Source organism: Seriola dumerili, unplaced genomic scaffold (genome assembly GCF_002260705.1).
Source record: "Seriola dumerili isolate Sdu_G_001 unplaced genomic scaffold, Sdu_1.0 BDQW01000003.1, whole genome shotgun sequence".
Classification (NCBI taxonomy): Eukaryota; Metazoa; Chordata; class Actinopteri; order Carangiformes; family Carangidae; genus Seriola; species Seriola dumerili.
Genome location: NW_019174258.1, coordinates 4,386,623 through 4,410,579, shown reverse-complemented (window position 1 = coordinate 4,410,579; position 23,957 = coordinate 4,386,623). Strand labels below are relative to the sequence as shown.

The 23,957-nt window shown below is 39.9% G+C and overlaps 2 protein-coding genes across 2 annotated transcripts; both read right to left on the bottom strand.

Annotated features, from left to right (window-relative positions):
* Nucleotides 1-103: 103 nt before the first annotated feature.
* On the bottom strand, nucleotides 104-5,618 carry efcab2 (EF-hand calcium binding domain 2). Its single transcript, XM_022741556.1, has 7 exons — nucleotides 5,578-5,618; nucleotides 5,277-5,355; nucleotides 3,803-3,875; nucleotides 3,386-3,462; nucleotides 2,507-2,549; nucleotides 2,275-2,341; nucleotides 104-2,195 (listed from the first exon to the last, which is right to left on the bottom strand). Exons 1-7 carry the CDS (start codon nucleotides 5,600-5,602, stop codon nucleotides 2,077-2,079), a joined length of 483 nt encoding a protein of 160 aa, XP_022597277.1. The 5' UTR covers nucleotides 5,603-5,618; the 3' UTR covers nucleotides 104-2,076.
* A 703-nt stretch (nucleotides 5,619-6,321) lies between these two features.
* On the bottom strand, nucleotides 6,322-12,119 carry cgref1 (cell growth regulator with EF-hand domain 1). The gene is made up of 7 exons (XM_022745093.1): nucleotides 12,015-12,119; nucleotides 10,930-11,035; nucleotides 10,441-10,515; nucleotides 9,065-9,138; nucleotides 8,533-8,657; nucleotides 8,187-8,288; nucleotides 6,322-7,715 (listed from the first exon to the last, which is right to left on the bottom strand). Exons 1-7 carry the CDS (start codon nucleotides 12,022-12,024, stop codon nucleotides 7,422-7,424), a joined length of 786 nt encoding a protein of 261 aa, XP_022600814.1. The 5' UTR covers nucleotides 12,025-12,119; the 3' UTR covers nucleotides 6,322-7,421.
* Nucleotides 12,120-23,957: the final 11,838 nt, after the last annotated feature.

Sequence of the window (23,957 nt, the reverse complement as noted above, 5' to 3'; positions counted from 1 at the left end):
TGTATGAGGGTAAGAGAAAAGAAGAATCTAAAGGTAAAGGAATCTTTTCTCTGGGGTATCAAGACTGTACTGGTTAGACGCTATTGTTTGATTATGCTGAAGGTAAATGAGCCTTATTCTGTTTTGACTTTTGGTGTTTAGTGAAAAGGGAATGTTTAATACAGACGTTTTCTATTATTGTATGGTTATCTTTTATTTTCTGATGTCTTTGTCTCACAGTGATTGGAAGCTGAGAGGAAGAGGTCTTTCTTTTTTTTTTTTACTGTGAAATGAAACCTTTAGCATGCATTCATGCTCATGTAGAGAACAGCTTGTGTTTGCTACCATATCATATACTTATCTAAGCTCTAGATGAAGTCATGTCACCCATGTTCCAAAGCTGTCTTTAACCGTTTCATGCATGTTATCTATTCAGTGCAGAATCACCTGAGATAAAATGCTATGCTGATAAAGCAATCATTGCTTTGTTTATTTTTTATACTTGGGGTCATATATTGATAAAGTTTGTACCCATCATGGCTACAAGCTGTATTTTTTAATCTGACACTCTGGACACGTAAGCACCAGAGTTTTTTCTTGCTTTAGTCAGTTGCAATCAACTGAACTTCACTGTTCTTCTAGATGTTTGTGATGAGTACTGCAGGACTGTCACATCATGGCTTCTTTGTCACAACATCATAACTCATCAGGTTGTTTCCTTTCTGCCCGCTCTCAACATTTAACACCTTTAACTTCATTTTTAATTAGATGTCACTTCATGTGGGTTACGTTCCCTGTCTTCATTGTGTTACTAATTATTTGTCCATTGGCTGCACATACTGACTCCACCACTGTGCCCAGATGTAATCAGTGAATGAGAAATATTCTCTATAGAGTTATTTTATTACAGAGAATTTCCATTATAATCTGTGTCTGTCGGCCATCAGATTCCTTTCAACTTTAAGATTTCATATCGATGGGCTTGTACCCTGCAGCTTGAGGAGTGTTTGGACTAATACTACTGCATGTATTCTGTGCAATATATGCCGGAGTGCTGAGTATCACAATCCCTGACTACCTCAAATAATTCCTATAGATTTTATGGGAAATAAACCCACTGAGGAGCCTAGCTTCACTTGCACAGAGGTACTCTGCACTTGATTAAACTTAATTTAAGGGATTAATACGTAATAAGACGTGACATCAGAAAGGGATCATAAATGTAATCTACAGCCACTCACATGAGTCATGATCTACTCATATCTAGATTACACGGTTTAAAAATGTTTATATTTTCCATATAAAACAAGCCTATGAAATTCTGTATACTGTTAGTCTACTGCTGCAGAGCCTGCCCTATTTTAAGGCCCAACACTATGCCCCAGCTGAGCCCCAGTTCTGGGGTTTGGACAGCAAGCAGCAAGCTCTCTTTCTTAAACATGAATTTTCTTAATTTTCTCAAATACACAAGCACATTTCAGTACCTGTGGATTATCTCAAGATCTTGAGCTTTTGTATTAAATTTACAAAAACATTTTCAAGTGAGAAAGTTGAAAGAGTAAATGCCTGCACAAAAACAATCAGAATTACATTTCTTATTCATTCAGTTCAGGTGCAAGATTACAACAATGTTTTTTGCATCAGCTAGAAATCATCACAGTTGTGTGGATGATCCTGATTTCTGACTTAATTTACATTAAAAACTGGGAACTGCATTCCTCTGTTTCATTTATACTGTACATGTAGTTTCAAATTTAATATGATTCTGGAGAACATGTCGGCACATCTTTGTCAGGCTTGAAAATGTGGAAAGAGGTTGGGTAAAATACGTAAATGTGGGGCAACATAAAACTACTGTATTTTGTACCAAAATAATGGACTTCTAAAAGATGTGGGCCGTTGATACATTCTCCTAAATGTGCCAATTCAATGAAAAAGTATTTGATCTTAATTCAAAGACAAGTCTGAAAATACAAAGCAAGGATTGATTAACTCACATTTATTAATTATAGCATGAACACAAACACCAAACACACACAAACTTTTTTTGTAATATGTGTCAACAATTACGCTGACACACATGCACTGTGACACTGTCTACTTGTCAGGGTCAATGGTCAGCTGGCTGATTATGTCTTTGTAATAGATGCAGTTCTTCTCACGGTCAGCGAGTGCTGTCAGCATCTCATCCATCTCCTCCTGAGTGAAGGACTCACCTGGTTTCAAGACAGACATCATCAAACATAGCACAACCATGATTAAAACAGCTCGTACGTCATAAAGACTCTGCTTCACCTTCCTGTGTCATGTACTTTGTCAGCTCCTCGGGCTCCAGGTATCCTTTCTTTTCTTTGTCCAGAACCTGGAAACACAGTGTGAGTGTTGCGTTGACAAATATCACAAACACTGTGATGTTAGATTCACTCTGCTGACAGTGTGATGTTCTCAGAAGCTCTTACTCCTGCTCCTATTCCTCATAGACTACAACAAAACCGGAGAATACACAAGAAACGGCTGCTGGTCTCACCTCAAAGGCCTGAAGCAGAGTGTCCTCAGGAATGGGAGGAAACCTAACACACACACATATACACACACAGACCATTGTTATTTGTGTCTTTCTCCTGTGGTGTGGGAATAATGCCTGAGGGTAGTGGGTGCTTTATAATGAAACTTAAAAACGTGTTTTGCAGCAGCTGTATGGTGGAATTTCCATATTCTTTGTTAGTGATTTTCAAGTCTAGACTACCTTTTTCCAATAGCCCTGGTTGTGTCTAAGTAAGTTACTGCACTTGCAGTCTTCACAACTGTAAAAAGTGACACTTGATCCTAGGGAAATAGAAAGAGGGAAAGGGATTCTAACATCTTCACAGGTTTTTAGCTGAAGTTTATATATTACCAGAGGTGGGCAACATCAGGGCAAAACCATTATGTATAATATATAAGGGATTATACACTGTACATCTGAATCAACTGAGAAGCCCTAGCACAGGAAAGCATAGTTACAAGCACGAGTTTAAAAGAAAGTGGCTTAAATTATTTAAAGATGTCTGGTGTGTTGTGATTGGTGAAAAAACAACACCTGAAAGATTAATGATGAAAAAACAAAGCACTTTGGTAGCCTATGTATACCTCTACACCACACATTTATTTTTTGAAGTACTGCAGTGACTACCTCATTATATTTACCAAATATAAAAACAATCTGAAAACTTAATTTGTTCCCTGAGTAACATCTAGTAGAAAAACACATTGTATAATTGTTTGCTGTAACACCAGCACCTGCTTGCATCATAACATGGCCTTCTCACCCTCAAAATTCAGCATTTTTGTTTATTAGCTACATACACAAAACAGCATGACTGGCATTAGTCAAGAGTACACACTAGAGATAACAGAGCTGCCTTACTTGTGCTCCAGCAGCACTTTGGTCATGGCTGGGAGGAACTTGTCCAAATGGATACATTCTGTGTGGTCCTCTTCCACCTGGTTGAACAGGATGAGGCTTCTGGATTTGTGTTCTTGAACAAGGATGGTTGCTTATAATATTCTCTGTATCTGGATCTGTATCTGCATCTTTCAAGCATACATCATGCTGATCATAACTCTTCATTTGCACTAGAGCAAATTAACAATAAATGCAATATATTTTAAAATGGGATGGCATTTTAATGTGTCAGTGACATTAGAATATCAGGAAGCTCATAATTAATTATATTTTGTTAGCAGGTTTAGTAGATACATTTGAGGAAAGCCTCAGATGATTTATTTGACTGGTTGTTTTCCTCCAAAACATCACTGAAACAAAAAAGAATACAGTTCTGACCTTAGCTATAAAGTCATGTAGGTCTTTCTGAGAGGGGAAGCAACCCAGGGAATAGATGATGGTGCCAATCTCTCTAAAAACAAAAACATGACAGAAAATGAACACCTTCAGTTAAAGTCACTACATCATGTTAGCTCACATTCTTTAAAAATATGTAAAGACTGCAGATGACAAATGTGACAACACTGATCGCACTTTCTGGTTTATCCAGCCCTTCCAGCCAACTGGCCACTGTTCAACCTTGTGTCAAACCACTAACTTTACTCTACTACAGTCACTGCCAATATGAGCTACTTGCTTCTCTCATTCAAAGGGCTTCATTATCTCCAGTGGTAAACCAGAGGCATTTCAGTTTACTTTCCACCCAACCAAAAGATTAGGGAAGTATTAAAGAAAATCTACAGGAAAGGATGGGTGTAGCTTTCCTCATAAACTACATACTTGCAAACACAGTGTCCCTGGAGGTGTGAGATAAGAAAGAAAGAAAAGAGGCACTTCGATAAAACAAGACTTTACAACAGCAGTCCCCAAACTTTTTTCAGTGGGGGCCACATCAACTTTCCTTTCTGAGATGGGGGGCCGAGGTTAGTCTATAACAGGAAATGATATGGGCCAGGATGACAACCAGTATTATTGTGGAGATTACAATGATAATTTGTTGTAGCTGCCCTTCGTTTGGCTTTGGCACCACCTGTTGATTTGCAAAAAAGTAATAAAAAGTCTTCACATGTGTTTATTAGAAGTACCACAGATACTATTTATTTTATAGAAAATAACAACACAAACTGATGGTAATGCCGGGGGGGGGGGGAGCCGGCGGGCCGCCGAGCGGCTAGCTCTGCTTGCTGGGCGCAATGGCTGTGCTGGGGGGGGGGGGGGGAGCCGGCGGGCCGCCGAGCGGCTAGCTCTGCTTGCTGGGCGCAATGCCTGTGCCGGGGGGGGGGCGCCGGCGGGCCGCCATGGGTCATCTCTCATATGCTGAGGTGCCACATAGCTCATAACTATGGTCAATTTAATTAGAATGCCAACCTTTAAGTACGGATATGTTATGATGTTATGATAGGAAAATGCAATTTAATAAAAATTGGTTGATGTTTAGAGGGATTGTCTGGGATCGTTAAGTGGGTGACTCCAATTGCTTTGGCGGGCCGGATGTGGCCCGCGGGCCGTAGTTTGGGGACCCCTGCTTTACAACATATGAGCTCAATAAAAAACTAAAACAGTTAGGGTAGATTTTGATATTTGAGGAGTTGATACTGTGCTTCAACAGGTGCAAAATTATAACAAGTGAAATTAATCAATTTATGTTGGTCCAAATTAGTAACTCTTGCTTTTGGGGCTCCTGGAGGCCTGGGGCCCCAGGGACAGTTGCCTACTTTGCCCTGGTTGTAATGCAGCCCTGCTTCTTCCACCACTGGAGGAGAGGGATGTAAACAATCACCACCTCCCCATGCAGGCTGCTGTGGGAGCTTACCGGACATTCACTGTGTTGTTAAGCTCATAGTCAAACGCTTCAAAGGCTGCTCTGATCTTCTTCTGGACATCTGTGGTCTCTGACAGACGAAAAGGAGAAAACACGTACAGAGCCAAAAGTCAGTCGACCGCTAGCGTGTTACTGAAGCAGTAAGTCCACTGTCATAACGTTCAAGCAAAACCTTCAAATACTGAACCGTAATTTGAAGGGGACTAGAAACACTGAAACTGCCCTTTCGTGATGTCTGAAGATAAGAATTTAAATTAATACACAGAGGGTATATAACATAAGACAGACTAACCTGCACTCTGCTTGCTCTCCGCCATGTCTGCGTTATTCCGTTGCGTGGCAACCGACTGGCCATATTTGAGGAGCAGTTAGTTGGAAACAAGGAGAGTAACCGATTTTACTAATACCCGAACATATGTCTTACAAAGCCAGGTACATTTTTAAAACATCGTAGCACGTTGTCAATCTTTGTCCTTTAAAATACACACTATACCTTGTTTCACTGTGATGTACGGTTTGCTCCAAATATTTTAGTTTACTTAATAGGAAACAAAAACACACAGTGTGTTTTTCTCTTATTAACAGTATTCATGAATTAATTATAAATAAACAATCCCAGACTGATTCCGTGTGGAGATCAGGACTCTATGGGGGGCCTGACCATCTGTAGCAAGACCCCCTCTTGTCTCTGAAGTTAGTTCTTTAAGACTTTGTCTGTGTTTGGGCTTGTTGTCCTGTTACAGAATTAATTTGGGACTGATCAGACTCCTACCTGACGGTATTGTATGATGGATAAGAATCTAATATACAGTTAGTTTGCACAGGACTGTATATCAAGAAAAACAATATACAGTCAATAGTCAGTACATGTCAATATACAGGTTTAATTCATGCTCTTGTTCACTCAGCTTTATTTATTTACAGTATAATAGTGTTCACGGTTGTAGCTATGTGTTGTGTTTCTGTCTTTTGAACTTCACTTTACGTAAACTGAATAAACAATGAAAGAGAGAGGGATAAATCAATGTTTGCTTTATTATCTCCAGCTGTATAAATTCATAAATGGTTAAAAGGGTAAACAAAAAATTACAACAAATAGTAAACCCTTTCATACTGTAAACACGTTCCAGGTTTGAATTTAATGTTACATCACATCTAATGGTAATTCAATGGGGTCTTCCTGTCCTTAATTGTAAAGCTGAGAATTTATGGGCCTATAGCCTTAAGACTGGTGGCAGTAGATAAGACTCATTACTGTAAGTACTCAATAGGAGTGCAGTACTGTCCTGTAAGTTCATTCAGGCACACTGAAGTCCTCATCAAAATATTTTACTTACTGAATTGTACACAAGTGCATCAAAAGAAATTAAGGCTTGGCCAATACTGTAGAATAAGATGTGTTTTTTCTTTGAATAACCTAAGTTTAAGCAAATTGTCAAGGAAAACTAAATTTAATTTCACAGCACACATGAGCTGCCTGTAAATGAGACCACTTTAAATAAATAACAGTCCAGATGCACCTCTAGTGCAAATCCTAAGTCTAGAATGGGTCAGACACAATAAGGCCAATCAGTGTGTACATTAAACAACAGTCTCTATATAGAAAAACAATACATTAAAAATATGCAAAAAATTTCAGGTATGAGAGAAAGGGGTAATTAAATACAATTAAAGCAGGAAAAAGTAAGCACATCTTATAATTGTCAAATTATTTAAAATCAAATGATCAACTGCTTCAACTGCTGGGAGAAGAAAAAGTATTCAAAAGTACTACTCGCTATCAATGATGGCTCCCATTTTACTAATATGGATAATATTGCATTTTGAATTCCGAACTTTTGTCCCATATACAGCTTGAGATGTCTTTGTATTCCTAAAGAAACCAATAGGTACTGGCTGTAGAAAGAGTATTCCAATACAGTGACATGAATAGTTTTAAAACATACATCTTTTCATCAACCATTTACATGTTTTACAGTCCAGTGAAATGGACTGTAAAATCTCAGAATTCACCTCCGTTCATGGGGATGAAAATGAAGAGTGAAGAGTGGTACTTTTAACTCTGTAATCAGTCTTCAACAGACCAGAGCCAACAGACCAGAATAATCTCTGGTGTGTGTATGTGTGTTTGTGCATTCATATCTCTGGTTGCCCCTGATGTACAGGGACTCCCTGGTGATGCCTCTGATCTGCAGCTTGGGCTTCTGGGAGATGTTGTCCATTATGTTCATCTACTTGCTTTACAAGTTCCTTTTCTTCTGTCTTTACTTCATGTTGACGTTGCTCTTCCTCTTGAGGCTGAATCTTTTCATGAACCTCCTCTCTCTGCTCCGCTGCTCTTGCCTTCTCCTCGTCAGTACTGGGGTTTGACAGCTTCTCCTCCACTGCCACCTCCTGCTCCTGGTGAGGTGCATTGCTGTTGCTGGAGTCCTTTGAGATGGAAAGTGTGATGTAACATTAGTGCAGTCGACAACAAATTAAGCTGTGACTAAAACTAGATTCAGCTCAGTAAACCAAACTTAAATGCACAACAAAAACGTAACATTACTTATGTCTACATATTAATTGGCAGTAAAGCAAACAAACTAACCATTTTATGGAAAATGTCAAAATTAAAAGGAAATTTTCAATTTGACCGCTGATTTTTGGTATTATAACAAACTTGTGTTTAATAACAAAAACAAAATACAGAAATTGACAAAACAATCTCAATCTCAAGGTCCACTTACTAACTCTATTTTTATATCATATATTTGACTAAATACATCTATATTTTTCATTTTAAAAAAATTCCATAACTATACAATCATTCTGCTTGAACAGAGTACCATATAATTTAGCTTAAAGGTAACCTTCATACTAGGTAAGAAAGAGTTAAGAGTGTTTACATGCACATGGTACCTGTTTGTGAGGTAGTGAAGGAGAGAGCAGCTCTGATGGGGCCAATAGGCCGTCCTGGTTTAGATCCTGAGTCTGGAGTAAGAAATCTACCATGGACACCACCTGAACTCAGGAAACACACACACACACACACACACACACACACACACACCCACACACACACACACACACAGACACACACACACACACACACACAGAGTTAGATCGATAGGTTAGATATGTAACACTAGGCATAAATACAATGGAAGTTCAAACACACAGCGCACACACACACACGCACACATATACACACACACACATACACACACACGCACACACACACGCCCCTACATCCACTCCTCCTCACCAACTCATTGGCCTGTGCTCCAGGTGTATGATGGGAGCTATAGTCTGAAAGTAGCTTCATCATCTCCAAGCCATCCAACAACCCACTGCGATCGTAGTCGTACAGACGAAACAGGAAGAATACCTCTGACACAACACAGGAGAAGAGTGGCATGTTTAAAACCAAACACGTCTGTTATACTGCGGAGGAGGAGATACAGTAGCAAAATGCCCTACTCTTTACACACAAACACAATGTCATTGATGTTAACAACTGATTGTATGGGACACAGGCGTTCTACCAGAATCACAGACAAAACCTTGGAGAATCTCTGGTCATCTGATTGAAAAAGATTCAGCCAAAAGTCATAGAAAATTACTTTATTAGAACCTGAGACTTTCTTAAATATTCCAGTAAGCAGCTGTCTGTAACACTAGAGTTTGTGTATTTGGTAACGATGATCAAAGGGACAGTCCTGTGTCAGATCTTGTACAGGTGTCACAGCAGTAGGTGTAGTATAGTAGTAGTAGTAGTAGTAGTATGTAGTATCTACCTTGCTCCCAGGTGCTGATTTCTGGTCCTCCCTGGCTGTCCTTCAGACTGGATTGAATGTAACTCTGCAGCAACCTGTGGTACACAAAGCACACAGGACATTTCAGTCCATCAGTGAAACATTAAGAGCCAAAAATGAACAGTGAGGAGTCAGATTCGTTTAACTCTGCAAGAACGGAGTCATATTGCAGATACAATCAGACAAAAGCTGTGAGAGGCAAAATAGAAAGACAAATTTAGGATTAATATATCTTGAGTGGATTGTTTAAAATCTCCCTTTGGTATTTTTGCATATTGACTCTTGACGACTCGTAAACAGGCAGGGTGGTACTTTAAATACAGCAGTGATGCTGTATGATATATAGCCACAAGAGGGCAGAATATTAGGCTACTTCTTTTATTTTAGGGCAAGTCCTAACATATGACTCGACAATAGGAGGAGGAGTTGCCACTTCATCAAAAAACACTCTATCTATCACATCTTACACAAGGCAGATGGCAAGAAGACACCCCTGGGGCAACAATGATACTCGCAGCGCCTTTGAGCCGCTCTGCTATTCTGTAAGGGTAGCAGTGCTGTTTCAGGTCATCCTGCGTGGGTGTACACACTTTTTGCTTAAAGACTAAATCGGGTTTTCAGTGTCTATGGAAGGCAAGCTTATTTGTAAAGCCCCTTTCAACAACGAGGCAATTCAAAATGGCCTGTATAAGACATGTAAAGACATTATAGATAAGAGATATCAGACAAGACATAAAGGAAATGCCGATGATGACTCCTGTGGTATCATTTGTCTAAATATTACAATAGTTTAATCCCATGCACAAGCCATCGATGAAGCAATGGGTAATTGATGGCAGCATAGTCAAAATGCATTATTCAAAAATGCCCTTTCTATCCATTCACTGCACACGGGGCTCCTATGAATCCATGTGCATTGTTTGTTGATGGAGGTACAGATCACATCAGCTGCAATTCTGCACAGCTGACAAACATATGTCTGGTCACACACTCAACAGACTCAACTGAACAATATGAAAGAGCAGTGTACACATCAATTAATCTTATCAGGAAATCAATTGTGGCTACAACATACTGTGGAACTATGTCCACAAAGTGGTTACTTCTCTCACTCTGTTCCCTGAATAAATTATCAGCACATTCCACTGTACAGTAACAGAGATGTGAAGGGAAACATATTTTATAGTTGCAACATGAAGCAGAGTTATTGCACGTGTAATCTTATCAGTATATGGTGCAGGCCACATCATTAGCACAACACAGCAGGCAAAGTCCACAGAGTGACCAGACAGTAGCTGCTAAGTCCACTAAAACAGACTGCAGGTTGGACAAATTTAGATGTGGTCTGCATTACTCACCTGCGGTCCTCCTCTCCAGTGCCAAAGGGATTGGGTAGTGCTATGGATGGCGGCTGGATATCTACTGTCTCCTCTCTGTGGGATAAACAAATAAAAACTGAAATAAAACATACGTCAAGAAGCCTCCTTTCTTTTACTTTAATTTAATTTGTACATTTCACACTAAGCAACTACAACAGAGGTGAAAGATAGTTTGTTTCTTTTGCTGGCAATAGATCTGTATCCCCTGTACATAAAGCATATGTTTGTTTGCCATTAAAAAAAGGACTGTTTGAAATATCCAGTGTTACAAATCTTGGCCATTCTGATATTGCAGCTCTTGGTGACATGTTTATTGTGGAAATTCACTTCTTATGACAATAAAAATGTATCACTTATGACAAAAAATTAATTAAGAACATTTACTTGAAAGAATAAAAATGTTTGGTGTTATGTGAAAAAACACAGAGAAGAGAGAATGAAGTCGGGTGAGTAGGGACGTGGGTTTACCTTTCTGTCCCTGGTAGACCTGGGGCAGCCAAGCACAGGTGTATGAGCAGGAGCAGGTATAGGACACTTGGGACAAACTTGCCCAGGTGAGACTCCATGAACACACCTACAAGCACACAGCCATGTTATGGCCTCATATCACATCTGTACAGGCCAATGTCATGAATCTACCTGCAAACAGTCTTCAATAACTGAATAAAGTATCAGAGAATTCAGCAAAATGCGCACACATGGCAGAATTGTTGGCACAAGATATTTCATGGTTGGAAAATAATGTTAATTAAATTTCCACATAGTTAACGTTAGGGACATAGTAGTGTTTGATGGTTTGGTTGCAGGATGTGTACGAAGTGGAATTTACACATGGCTTCTGTGTATCTGCAAACCCAGTAGTCACTTGTACTGTTAGCTGTTTCAAATGGTCAATCTACATGTTACACCTACTGCCTACAAATAAAAATCAGTCACTGGATAAATATAACAGTGCTGCAGCCTTTACAAGTTACACGGATGATGGACCCCATGGTCCATTATGGGGAAATCAATGAAAACCATCTGCATCTACCTGCAGCTCAGGATCCACATTGTCCAACTTGTTCAGTGAATATGTCCATGTATCTCCAGTCAGTTTAGTCAAGCAGATGTTTTATTTGTGTACTAAACCGCTTTGCAGCTCTGGATTGGCCTGGCGCTACTTTATCCCAACTGAAACGCACTGAATAATAAACCAGCTACGTGCAGCGATGCTAACACCACGGCTCACACAGCCCCACCTGACCCACAGCTGACACCAGCCCACTGCAGCATTATTACAGCCTGGACACAGATAGAATAAACACTGGTCGTTTCTGATAGACCGTTCGTCTTCCTGCTTCCAATTACAACAAAAAACAAATGCAAGAATGACGAATTTTAGCCTGAAAGAGCAACCGGTTTTAGCCTGCTGACTATGCGTTTATTACGATGTATATAGATGAAATATTTCTGTGGACTGAAACAACATGCACACACAGCTCAGAAAGGCTAAGCTGCAGCTGATAAATCCAGCCTGATACTCTACATCTGTATTCAGAGTCATAACCTACCTGTCAGCATGGTGGATGTGCGGACAGTAAAAAGCTTTAACTCGGGCAGGTTTGCTTTTACAGGTTCATATCTGGTGAGCACCTCTGTCCCGCACCGCCCTGCTGCTCGAGCCTCCCGGTCTGCACTGCGCAACGGCGACGGCACACGCGCCCACCCTCACCTCCACCGCCGGGCTGCCACGGAGACCGGCGTGTGTTTTGGTCAATGACAGGGTCCACGTGGAAGAACAGAGCCTCTGTCGTGTCAGTGAGTTTGCGCACGACGCCTCTCTTTGTGCTCCTCTCTCCGGGTTTTCCGCCACGCCACGTCCACACAGACAAGTCAGATTTCGGTAGACCGGGAGGAGTCTTGTAATCTGCTCCAGGCCTTTACAGCTCAGGGGTGTTTTATTTTCAGTCTCAGTAGTGGAAGCTACATACCAGCACATTGCTAGACCCACAGGCACACTGGTGGGAGAGGCAGGAGCCGTCTTAACTTGCTGTTCTTATATAGTACTGCCATTACTATGATCTTTCAAGAGCCACCAAAAGCTCAACATATATTCTTAAGACTCACAACCAGTGAATGAAATATTTTTGCTGACTTAAATTACAGATTCTACTCAAGTGTTTTACTCTCAAGTCTTCTTGACTCATCTGGTTAAAAATAGTGGATCTATGGCTGTAGATCCAATTAATGAAAGAACCATAAACATCTTTATTCAGTAATGCTTTATTTTACAGGTGCATTATTTTAAGTTTGTTTAAGTTCTTGAAAGTTTCCTGAAAAGAACTGTGTAGTTTGGTCATTAAACAGTTTAATGAAGCGGTAGATTTATGTTGCAGTTTGACTAAAAGTCCAAAAGGTGGCGCAAAGCACCTGCGTGGAGCGTCTTAGTCAGGAGAAGGGAAGGGAGGGGGAGAGACGAAGAAGACAGCGAGTCCTGAGCGGTAGTGACAAAAGTTATGTCTTTTAAGTTCAATGTTGAAGTTATCCAGCAGGGAGTTACCTTGATCCGAGAACTGTTGTGTTACCAGAGGATTCAGGAGGAGCGCGATCTAATGTGTTTATAACGATCTCTGGTGAGTGTGTTTTCTTTTTCAGTGCTAGCTTAAAAGCGATGTTAGCTCACGCTGATTTCAGGATTGTGAACGGGACAAAACAATCAGAGAAACGTGTTGTGTTGATTTAAAAAAACAAACAAAAAACTCTTCAGTGTAGAGTTTGAGAGGTGTGATTTTGTGTTTTGAAATATTGCTTGCATAAACTGCTGTCTTGTGAAATGTATTTTCTAGTCATAGTGATGTTGTGTTTTGTGAAAATTTGAGTGAGCAATAAAAGGTTAGACGGTAACCATGAGATACTGGTATTCATCCTCATACTAAAAAAAAAATTGACTTTAACTGAAGTTATAACGTTTGGTATGCTGGTTGTTTTTTATGGTCGGGTTGAAGCGAGCCTGGAGGTCCACTCACCACTATGGCTGCACTTGGAGGAGTAAAGGAGCAACTCGTGGATTTGGATGCACCAGCTTCTCCACTCGGATTCCAGATAAGATCTATCACAATAGAAACATTGCGCCCCTAAATGAAGTAAAAGAGAAAAAAAAAGACTCATAGTCAACTGACTGAAAAAACTACTTTTGACTTGACTGAACTAAACTCAGATTTCCCTCAAGAAAGGATCCAGCTATACAATAGAAGAGGAAATAAGTAAGGACTTAAAAACATTGAGCTCAGGAATTTAAATACCCGGGTACAGAAGTTACTTTGTTTTTTTTATTTCAATGTGTGAATCGAACAGAGCTCTGAACTAAGGGACATTTTGAGTTAATTTGTTTTATTTTAAAGGCCTTGCTTTGTTATTAAGCCCATACTCACATGAATGTTGTTTTTGTATTCTGTGAAAACAAAAACTATTGCAAAGCGCAGTGGTTGTGTTTTGCTTATCATCTTCCTCATGGAGCCTAGATTTTAGATATTGATCTATTACAATTTTATTGGCATCTAACCCATCTCCTCATATCTAGTGGTTACAGTAGATTGACCAAAATAACATTTAGTGGTTCCTGGACCACATCAAGTGAGATATCAGATTCAACTCTGCAAATAATTGTGTCAAATTGGAAAACTCATGGTGTTTACATCTAAGTGTGTTTAATCCAGTAAATACACACACAGACACACAAAGCAAGATGGGGTAAAAGTCAGAAGTAAGCACTGTACTGCAGATATTTCACCACAAGATGTCCCAGCAACTCTTCGTTTGAATCGCCTCTCAAGGCATCATACTCACATCTGCAGAACATTATGAATAAGAAGATTAGGTTTATAATGTTCTAATTATGTCATAACTGTATCTGCAAAAATATCATAAATGTCACATCATTAATGGAGTCTGGCAAAACTCAAATTATAGATAAGAGGCTTTTATTTTGTTTCCTGTTTCAGTAAGTATTTGTTGTCTTTTATTAAATGACCCTATAATTCAAAGTAAATTTAAATCAAATAATTACAAATTTCTAAACTTATTTTTCAGAGGGAGGTCAGGTACATTACACACACACACACACACACACACACACACACACACACACACACACACACACACACACACCAGGTCAAGGTAAGTTAATATTATGTCATAGCCGTGCAAATTAATTATCATGCTGATCTTCTACTGGCTCCCAGGGAGTGTGATCTGTTTTCTGTGACTCACATAGCACTGATGAATGTTCATTTGACATGACACATTTGAGATCTTTCATTGGTCCCAAAGGGAAAATGTTTCACACCCCTGCTGCTGGTCTCCAAATGCCGGACCAGCAGGCAGTGTGGGTTCTGAACTGTGTGTTACAGTCAATACACAGGTTTGTGTCTTTTATCTTAGGGAAAACCTTTATTCAAAATTCAACATCCAAAAATGGTTGTTTATTATTAAAGGGAAAGATTGTGCAACATTTTAAAAAATGTATGTGCATAGTGTATAGTAGCTTTATACATAGTGGAATTACATACTATTTGTCTATTTTACTACTACTTTACTACTATTTAATGGGAAGGTATAAATTATGAAATGGATGGAAATAGAGAAAAATTGGATTTGATGTGCTGCACAACTATATTATTACGCCAGGGTAGGCGTCTCTGTTTAGAGGCAGTGTTTTATTCCTCCATCATTCCCACATCACCTCACTCTGCTCAGTTGTCTCTTTTTATCTGTTTCCCATCTGCCTTCCTCCCTCATGTCTCTGTCTCCCTCAACCTCTGAAGTAATGCCAGACCTTACACTCAAATTTCTAAAAATAGAAAAACTCTATTGAGGTGGCAACACAGCAGCACGGTGGTTACACACACACACACACACACACACAGTACTGTACTGTGAATGAGTGTGTGTGTTCATGTATCTGAACTGTAGGTTTACTCTACTACTATTACCCACAAACAAACATTCTTTTTCACATCCACATTGGTCAGTCTGTATGAGTTTACAGGAGGTCAGTTCAAACTGCAGAGCAGTGTCATTGAGCCCTTTCCTGATCACATCATTTTGGGATAGTCATTGGTCCCAAAGGAGAAATCTGTCTTTTTGAGGCTTGAGCTGTGTGGTTGAAGGACAGTATCAACCTGTCCTGCTCCCACATCACCTCAGGTTACTGTTAAAGTAGGAAAGTGTTTTAATTCTTAAATTGTGGGTTTCACTGACTGTGGTCAACGGGGCAACTGAAGTCCACCTGAAATTGACTTTTCAAATTCGATGCATGTAGCGGAATAATACTATAAAATGATAAAAAAAATATAATAAAAATAAGACCATGCTCGGGAAAGCAACTTTGGTGGTCAACCTGTGACTCCTCAGCAGTAATGGCTCAGATCGGTCTTTACTAGCACACTTCAATCAACCTCATAACAATATTCTGGTATGTGTCATTTGAATCGCTTTATTTAGTTATTTGCGTTTTATGTCAGCATTTCTTCACCGACTGCATGTACAGTTTTTGTATTAGGGCTGCACCAAATGGTGCAGAAATACTCTGCAAGATGCATTTAGTATTTTCCAAGTCAGATTTTCTGAGACAGTATTTATGTATACCGTTTTTAGTTTAGATGTTCTGAACTTTTCATCCTGGAACAGTGACTGACAGCATGATTGTAACACTGACAAACTCACACATGCATAGAAATGAAATACTAAGATTTTGAAGCCTATTCACATGAAACTCATAAAGTCAGTCAGAGTGAGTGGAGCTACAACTGCTGAATATGGGAAGAAACAGTCTGAAGACAAAACACACTCAACCATATGCCGTTGCACACACATATAAAGGTCAAGGAGGAAAGTATTTGACCATCCCCTGGAAACTTTGAGGCCCGGACCTATGACTGGGAGAGACCAATCGTACTTTTATAATCACACAAAAACTAGTGACACGCATAAAAGGGCACAAATATACTTAAACATCTCTGTTCTTCTGCGTGACTCACTGAATGGCTTTGCACTGTGGTGGCTCATTATTCCACAGCCGGTTGGTACATAAACATCCTACTGACACTCACTTACAGGAAGGGAGATTACTCTGTAATTGTTAACATGAGCTGCTGCCTAGTACCTGTGTGTGTGTGTGTGTGTGTGTGTGTGTGTGTGTGTGTGTGTGTGTGTGTGTGATGGTAATGCATTTCATTTAGACAACACTTTTCACTCTCACGCACAGCAGCCAAACAGATAGAGAGACGGATACGTGATGCAGAAAATTGGATCGTCAGGCAGCGCTGTTGTTCTTACAGCTCTTACCACGCAGAATATTGTTGAAACAAGTCTCCTGCTGCTCCGAGTGTGTTTCCTATGGTTGAATAGAAACACTAGAGTAAATGCAATAGCACCGTGCTGTGGGATGATGTGGTTTCCAGTCGCAGAGGTTTGTTTGCTGTCCGAGGCGAAAGCAAGCACGATGTAGAGTAGCAGAGCTTCAGCATCATCAGGTTAAAGTTGAGTGGACCACAGTGACTTCAGAAAGAATTCACACACGGGATTCTTGAGGCCACCGTACTCAGAGGAACACTCAGAGGTTTAGAAATGGTTTCATACCAATGCCCTCATCTATGCCTCGCTGCAGTTTCATTACAGAGGTCTACATAAAGTTCCTTGGACTTCAAACTTTGGTTTTTGCCCTAATATGAAGTATGAATCGCGGGACCTTATATAGCCTACACAAGTGTGCGCCTTTCTATGCTACGTCCAGTCCATTCAATTTAATTTGCCACAGGTGTGCCCCAGCAGAGGGACTTTTTTTGTTCAATAAATGTACAAAAACTTCTACTCACATGTTTTCACTTTGTCATTATGGGTTATTTGATGTAGGTTGATGACCAAAAAAATGTCAGTTTTACCCATTTCACGCAGAAGAGAGTTGGCGAGGCAAACAGAGGGGGAAAGTGTGGGCCAGACGGACAGTTGTGACCCATATCTGAAGTAAACAAACACAGCTGTAAAAGTAAACAGGAGGGGATGAAGAGAGTGAGAAAAACAAAAAGTTAGAAAGGAAGATGGAGAACAATGTTTTATAACCTATTAGTCAGAAGGTAAAATATATTGTATATTCTAAGGCTAATAGGTTAATAGTTTTGAATAGCAATGTCACAGCTACTGTACCGTCCTGCGACAATAACATTTCATCCCAAAATGAACTTCCAGTGTCCTGTGGAAGTGCAGGTGAGCAAGACTCCCTCACACAGATTCTCTAATATGGCGGACAGTTATTTGATTTGGAGATACGGCATGTTACAGATACTTGATTTGCCCATGTACTATACACCAGACAGGAATATTTTGGGGGGAGTTTTTTTCCCTTCTTAAAATTTGACAAAATTCCCTGCTGGTATTTTCCAACTGCTGTTCCCACCTCCCAGCACCATGTCACGCAAGTGCATGGCTCTGTTTGTCTTTAACATAGCCCAAGTGCATTCGCATGCATACTCTCACAAGCACGTACACTGGCAGACACACACACACACACACACACACACACAGGTCCCATACAGAAGCCCTGCCTCCATTCAGTTATGTAACAAGGATTAGGTTTCACTATCCTGTGGCCCCATCAGTCAAAACTATGTGAGCTATTTTTAACCCTGTACCCCAATATAATATCAACAGACATGTACCGTGATTAACGGTCATCGCTGCTCCCGCTCACATGCCCTCCTAACACTGATATTCACTGCACGGGCTTCCCACAACAACACCAACAGCCATCTCCACTTCATAAAAACTTCATCTGAGGCTGCGACAAAAAGTTTTGTTACTGCACAATCTGGAACTATTTTAACTGTCACTACTAACCTACTCAACATTAGAAAGTGTTGAGAAGTAGTGGAGCATTGCTGACGCTAGTGCCGCAGACGCAGGTCACATTCTCAACGTGGGAAGTTGTGTACATATTTGGTATAACGTGGATGTTGGATGGATGGATGTAGTAAACAAAACACTGAACTGGAAAAAAAAAAGAAAGTCGCTTTACTACTCCAATGCTCCAAAACAAACAAAGATTTCCTCAACTTGTGGACTCGGAGCAATCAGAAAATGTTTGCTACCAAGTCGTACCACGTCACCAGGTTGCTCAAACTCACCTGGAGTGAAGGCGGTAAAAACAGCTTGATTTGAACACTGATATCTAAAACAGCTTAGATACTTTAGAGACAGGGTATGGGGCCCATGAGCCAAACATTTTGCACCTGCAATGTACACAGTATGTTCTATAGTACGAGTTTGTTTGAAGTAGTTGCTGTCACATTCCATAAGCTAATTCCTATGGGATTCAGGTCATTACAACTGGAAAACCAGAGGAAGCACTAAATCCATTACAGTGGCCTCACACACACACACACACACACACGCACACACACAGTGTTATATACTGACAGAGTTTCTATTGCAGTTTTTCTACCCAAGTCAGACTCACACTGGGGGGATGTTTCTCTTTAACAGTGGCAATACATACCACGTACTGTATGCATACACGCACACACACACACACACACACACACACACACACACACACACACACACACACACACACACACACAGAGGGCAGTTCCGCTTCATGGGCGTCTAATTGCAGGCTTGTGTCCAGCCACGACATGATGTCCTGAGGACCCAGGGTCATTTCTCCACAGGCATCTGAGGGGGCACCACGATGTCGGGACCAATCACCTGAGAAAGCAAGTGTGCTGCTTAAATACACCCACATACACATGTATATATGTCCACAAACTATATGCATGTACTGTATAGGGATACACGCACACAAAGTAATGACCCACACATAAAAACAATGTACAGATAAAGTCACGTACAGATGCAGTAACGTAATGGTGGATAAATCTTCACCAGAAGCTGTTGTAGAAATTAAAATGGTCAAGTTGTCATGGTAATGACAGAAAAGGTCAGGAGGGATCACACTTGTTTTCCATAGAGTGAAATTGTCATCTTTACTTCCTGTATCTACAGTATATCTTCTCACGTCAGGCCTCTGTAGAGCTTTCCTCTTTACTTAACAATTTTACTTTTTCACTTCCATCTGCATCCCTTTAGTTTCATTGTCAGTGTGTTATGAGCATGAAAAAAAACTGAACTTTAACTGCTGAATAAATAGTCAGTTTATTAAAATATTATGAACTACAAATCAGATTCCATTTCATGACTGGAAGGTATAAGTCATCAGAGTTTTATTTTAGGCTGAGTACATAGATAGACACTGTGTGTTTCAGGGACAACAGTGGTTGATAAATGGATATAAATACAGCTGCACACTATTAAAAAATCACCATTGTTCCATCTTTGTTCATTTCATAATTAAAGGTCTCCACGATACCTCAGGTTTCATGATCCCCAAAATTGTTTCAACAGCATCTTGTTTTTAAATCGGCTGAGTAGAAACTGTGAGATGAGATTTCAGTGAAACAAGATTTCCTTCCATAGCTGGAGAATATTTGCATTTGAATTATTTTTACCCTTCAGACAGACTGCATAACAGTGATAATAAATGATGGGAAAATAAGCTGAAATGAGAGTGCTATTTTTGGTCACTCCTGTGTAAATTGACTGTGACTAAGTATCAGCACCATTGATTATCATACACCAGACTGACTGCAATCATTGAGCAATCAATTTCTAAATTAGCACAAGATACGACTCACGGATACACAGACACACAGGCACGTAAACCACAACTGAAATAATATTTCTATCCAGTGTTAGTCATCACTATTTTTTTTGCTCAGAGGACCACCATGTGTGGAGTAGACTTGTAAATCAACTGACAAATGGAAGGTATGGAAATATTTACATACTACATATTTGAATCCGCAAAGACTGATGAACTATTTTCAACTGAATAATTTGAGGACTAAAAATATGAGACAATGTAATCATGAAGACAGTGAGTTTACATTAGAGATTTGCATTTCAGAACATGAGAGCTAAAGTAACATTTTTACTGTTTTTATTGAGCAGCAGTTTCTAAGTAAACTAGGAGGATGAGGACAGGTGAGGCATGTCATGTGATTGATTTAATAAATGAAGTTCCTGAACATTAGATGTGTTTGTTTACACTTATAACTTGATTTTCTGTTATAAATCAGAATCCACTGCATGACTGGAAGATTTAAGTGAACTTTTCCAATTATGAGAGTTTTATTTTAGACTTTATTTTAGAGTATATCCTATACACTGTGCATAGGAAATACCTAAGAGTACAATGCATTCTGGGTAAGATGTGCTCCTTGAGTAGGCATCAGGGCATGTTCACTCCCCTCCTAATGTCTGAAGGTGATGTCCGCCTACTTGATGTTCACCGCGATGGATTACAGCAGATTAAAGCTCTAACGCTGTATTCAGTAATGGTCAGACTGTAGCAAGGTGTGCTCAACTGCACAAGATGTTTTCATTGTAGGAGGCAAACCAGCAAAAATACTAATGCAGAAAGTAGCTCTGTAGCTGCATAACCATCACAGTGCTCCTGCCTCTATTTGCCTCCTTTTCAAGTATTCTTGCTTCTTTGCTGACTTTAGATTTTTGTATCAAAGCAGCTAAAACTTGCAAACACACTTGAATGGTCCTTTACATGATCTTATGTGAAATAATGGAACTTAAAATGGAAACAGTGAGTTTCCTGACAGGAACTCAACAAGTGCTTGTTGTGCACCATGAGGCTGAAGAGAGGGAAGATGGAATAAAGTACCATGACAGCAATGGTCCAAATTAATGGTTTGCCCCATTCGTTCGAAACAGACTATTTAGCAGCACCGTGGCTGCAGCATAGTAGAGGTGGATGTCATTCTACTGTCACTCTGCTGATTCAATTGACTTCGTTCAGTTCAAATATTTAGTTCACTTTTTCTCTGATCACATCACTGTTCAAAAGCACTTCTGTATGTATGTCAGCAAGTGAACGCATCATTATTAACATTATTGAAATGTTCAGGCATTACTCAGTTTAGACTTCACCGTTAGAGAATAGGGTATATCTCGTTTAGCCGTCTGGTCTGTAGGTCTCCCTACACTAAGCAGCAGACAGGTGAGGTGAGACACACACACACACACACACACACACACACACACACACACACACACACACACACACACACACACATTAATTCACTCATATACACAAAGACTACATGTTCATGTTAATAAGCACTCAGCATACGGTGACAGACAAATACACATCACCCACACACACTCAGGCAGGTGCTGAAAGTCACACACACAGTATCTATCTTTAGCTGTACAAATAGGCGTGTAATTAATGTTTAGATGTTGGAGTCATGAGGTGGAGACATAAACATTTAAACAACTTAATTTCTCATCAGCGGCCGAGAGACAGAGAGAGGGAAGAGGGAGAGAAAAAAGAAAGAGACTAATGGAGCATGAGAGATGGATGATACTAGATCGTGGTTCATTATTGATTGTCAGCTCATAAAAAGCAACATTTTCTTTCAGTAGTTTGAAAGGTGACCCTCAGAAAGCCGCTGAAAATGATGTGTGTAAAACAACTGTGGAGTATCCTGGTAGTCGAGTTGCAAGAAACCATGTATGAATATTTGTTGCATGTCAATCTAAGTATTTATAAAAACATTTTCTATTTTTATTGCACACTCAGCAGTGTATACCCCCATTTCAATCCTGCCTTGATCTACACCTCCATGGCATTAATCAGTCTGTGAAAAGTGGACTGTGATTCATCCGTTTGATTGTTTCAATCACTAACACACAGCACTCTACGATCTTTACCTCGGGAGGTTCCCAAGTTTAGGTTCAATCAGAGGATGCAGACCAGACTGGAGACTGAGTCATCTGACACATGTCAATATTTATATTCTCCATTTAAATGTATATAAACTTCTGCATAGTTGATCACCTCACTGGACTCAGACACCTGTCATTCAGTGCTCATCTCCTCTGTACATGTGTTTGTTTAATAGAAACAACCATGCATGTGTGTGAGACTATGAACATCTGAGCTGAGTGACTGTTGACTGAGTGGTTGACTGATTAAATAACTGGCTGTTTTTCTTTCAGTGATGTTTATATGTCTTTTAACAACTTTCTCTCTTCTCTTCATGTCTGGAAGTGATGAAAACATAAAATAAGAGGTCTGCATTGAAGTTGTGAACATGGCAATATGGGTCATTGTCCTTGAGCAATTAAGATATCTTGCCTCTGCGAGTGAGTGTGATAAAGGACCGGCTTTGTGTTCACTCAGTGAGTTTATAGCACCTATTCTGGTTAAACATTAAGAGAACATCTCTGTTGGGTCTTGTGCTACAGTATAAACACACTGGACCATCTGTGGGTTATTTTTGTTTTCCAGTGGAAAGCACAGCGACAATATTTCCATTCCCATCTACAAATCGAATACTACATATCTGAGGTCCTAACCAGTCTGGTAGTGTAGCAACCATCACAAGATAAATCTAAGGGGAATGACTAAAAGGAGAGAAAGCAAAGTTCTGCTGCACAAATTACATTTTTTTGTAGCCATTCTAGTCGAAAATATTGATAGTTTTAACCATTAATTATTCAAATGAAACGATCTGAGATGTGTTGGAAGAAAACTCACCCTTTAGTGAAACTGTTCACAATAGAGGTCTTGTGATATAAACTGTAAGTACTGACAAGAACTGATTTTTTTCTTTTTAAGTGTAATTTTTTTGTATGTTTTTGTACAGAAAACGGACTCTCTCCACCTCCATCTATATTTGAGTCTAATTCTTTTGACAAAACACACAATAAACAAAGTTAAAGATGAATATGACTGATACCTTTATTTCTTTTTCAAATTTTCTATAGATATTGTGATATCTATAGTACTGAATTCTTTTGGCCACGATAATGTGCAGGTTAGTGAAAATCTGATTTCATGACAGCTCTAATTCACAGTTTATGCAGCCCATGTCAAGGCGTGGCAAGAATAGACGCGTCACAATCATTGAGGTGTCACAGGCCAAAAAGGTTGGGAGCAACTGCATCTAACCTCTCTCTCTCTCTCTCTCTCTCTCTCTCTCTCTCTCTCTACACCAAGAATGTTTAATATCATAATACCTTATGTGAAATAAAACAACGACACTTTGAGGATAGTTTTGTCTCAGGTTTTCCCCTACTTTGACATGCAGGTGCATTTGGGCGATAAAATGAGAGAGAGGCACCCATGACCACATGGTCACTTAAATAAACTCACCTCTAGTGAATAAACATGCAGTCAAATTACTACAGATTTAGATAGCGACGCCTCAGACTCTGTGAAAGTCCTCCGTTGGTTCCCTGATCTGGGAACCACCGCCCTACGCCCTGCACCTCCACCCCTTCCCTCCTGTTATCTCCACCCCCTCCTCCCTCTCGGTGATATCCCACCGCTGCACCGGTGCGCTCAAAAACCCAGAGCGCAAACGGAGCGGAGTGAG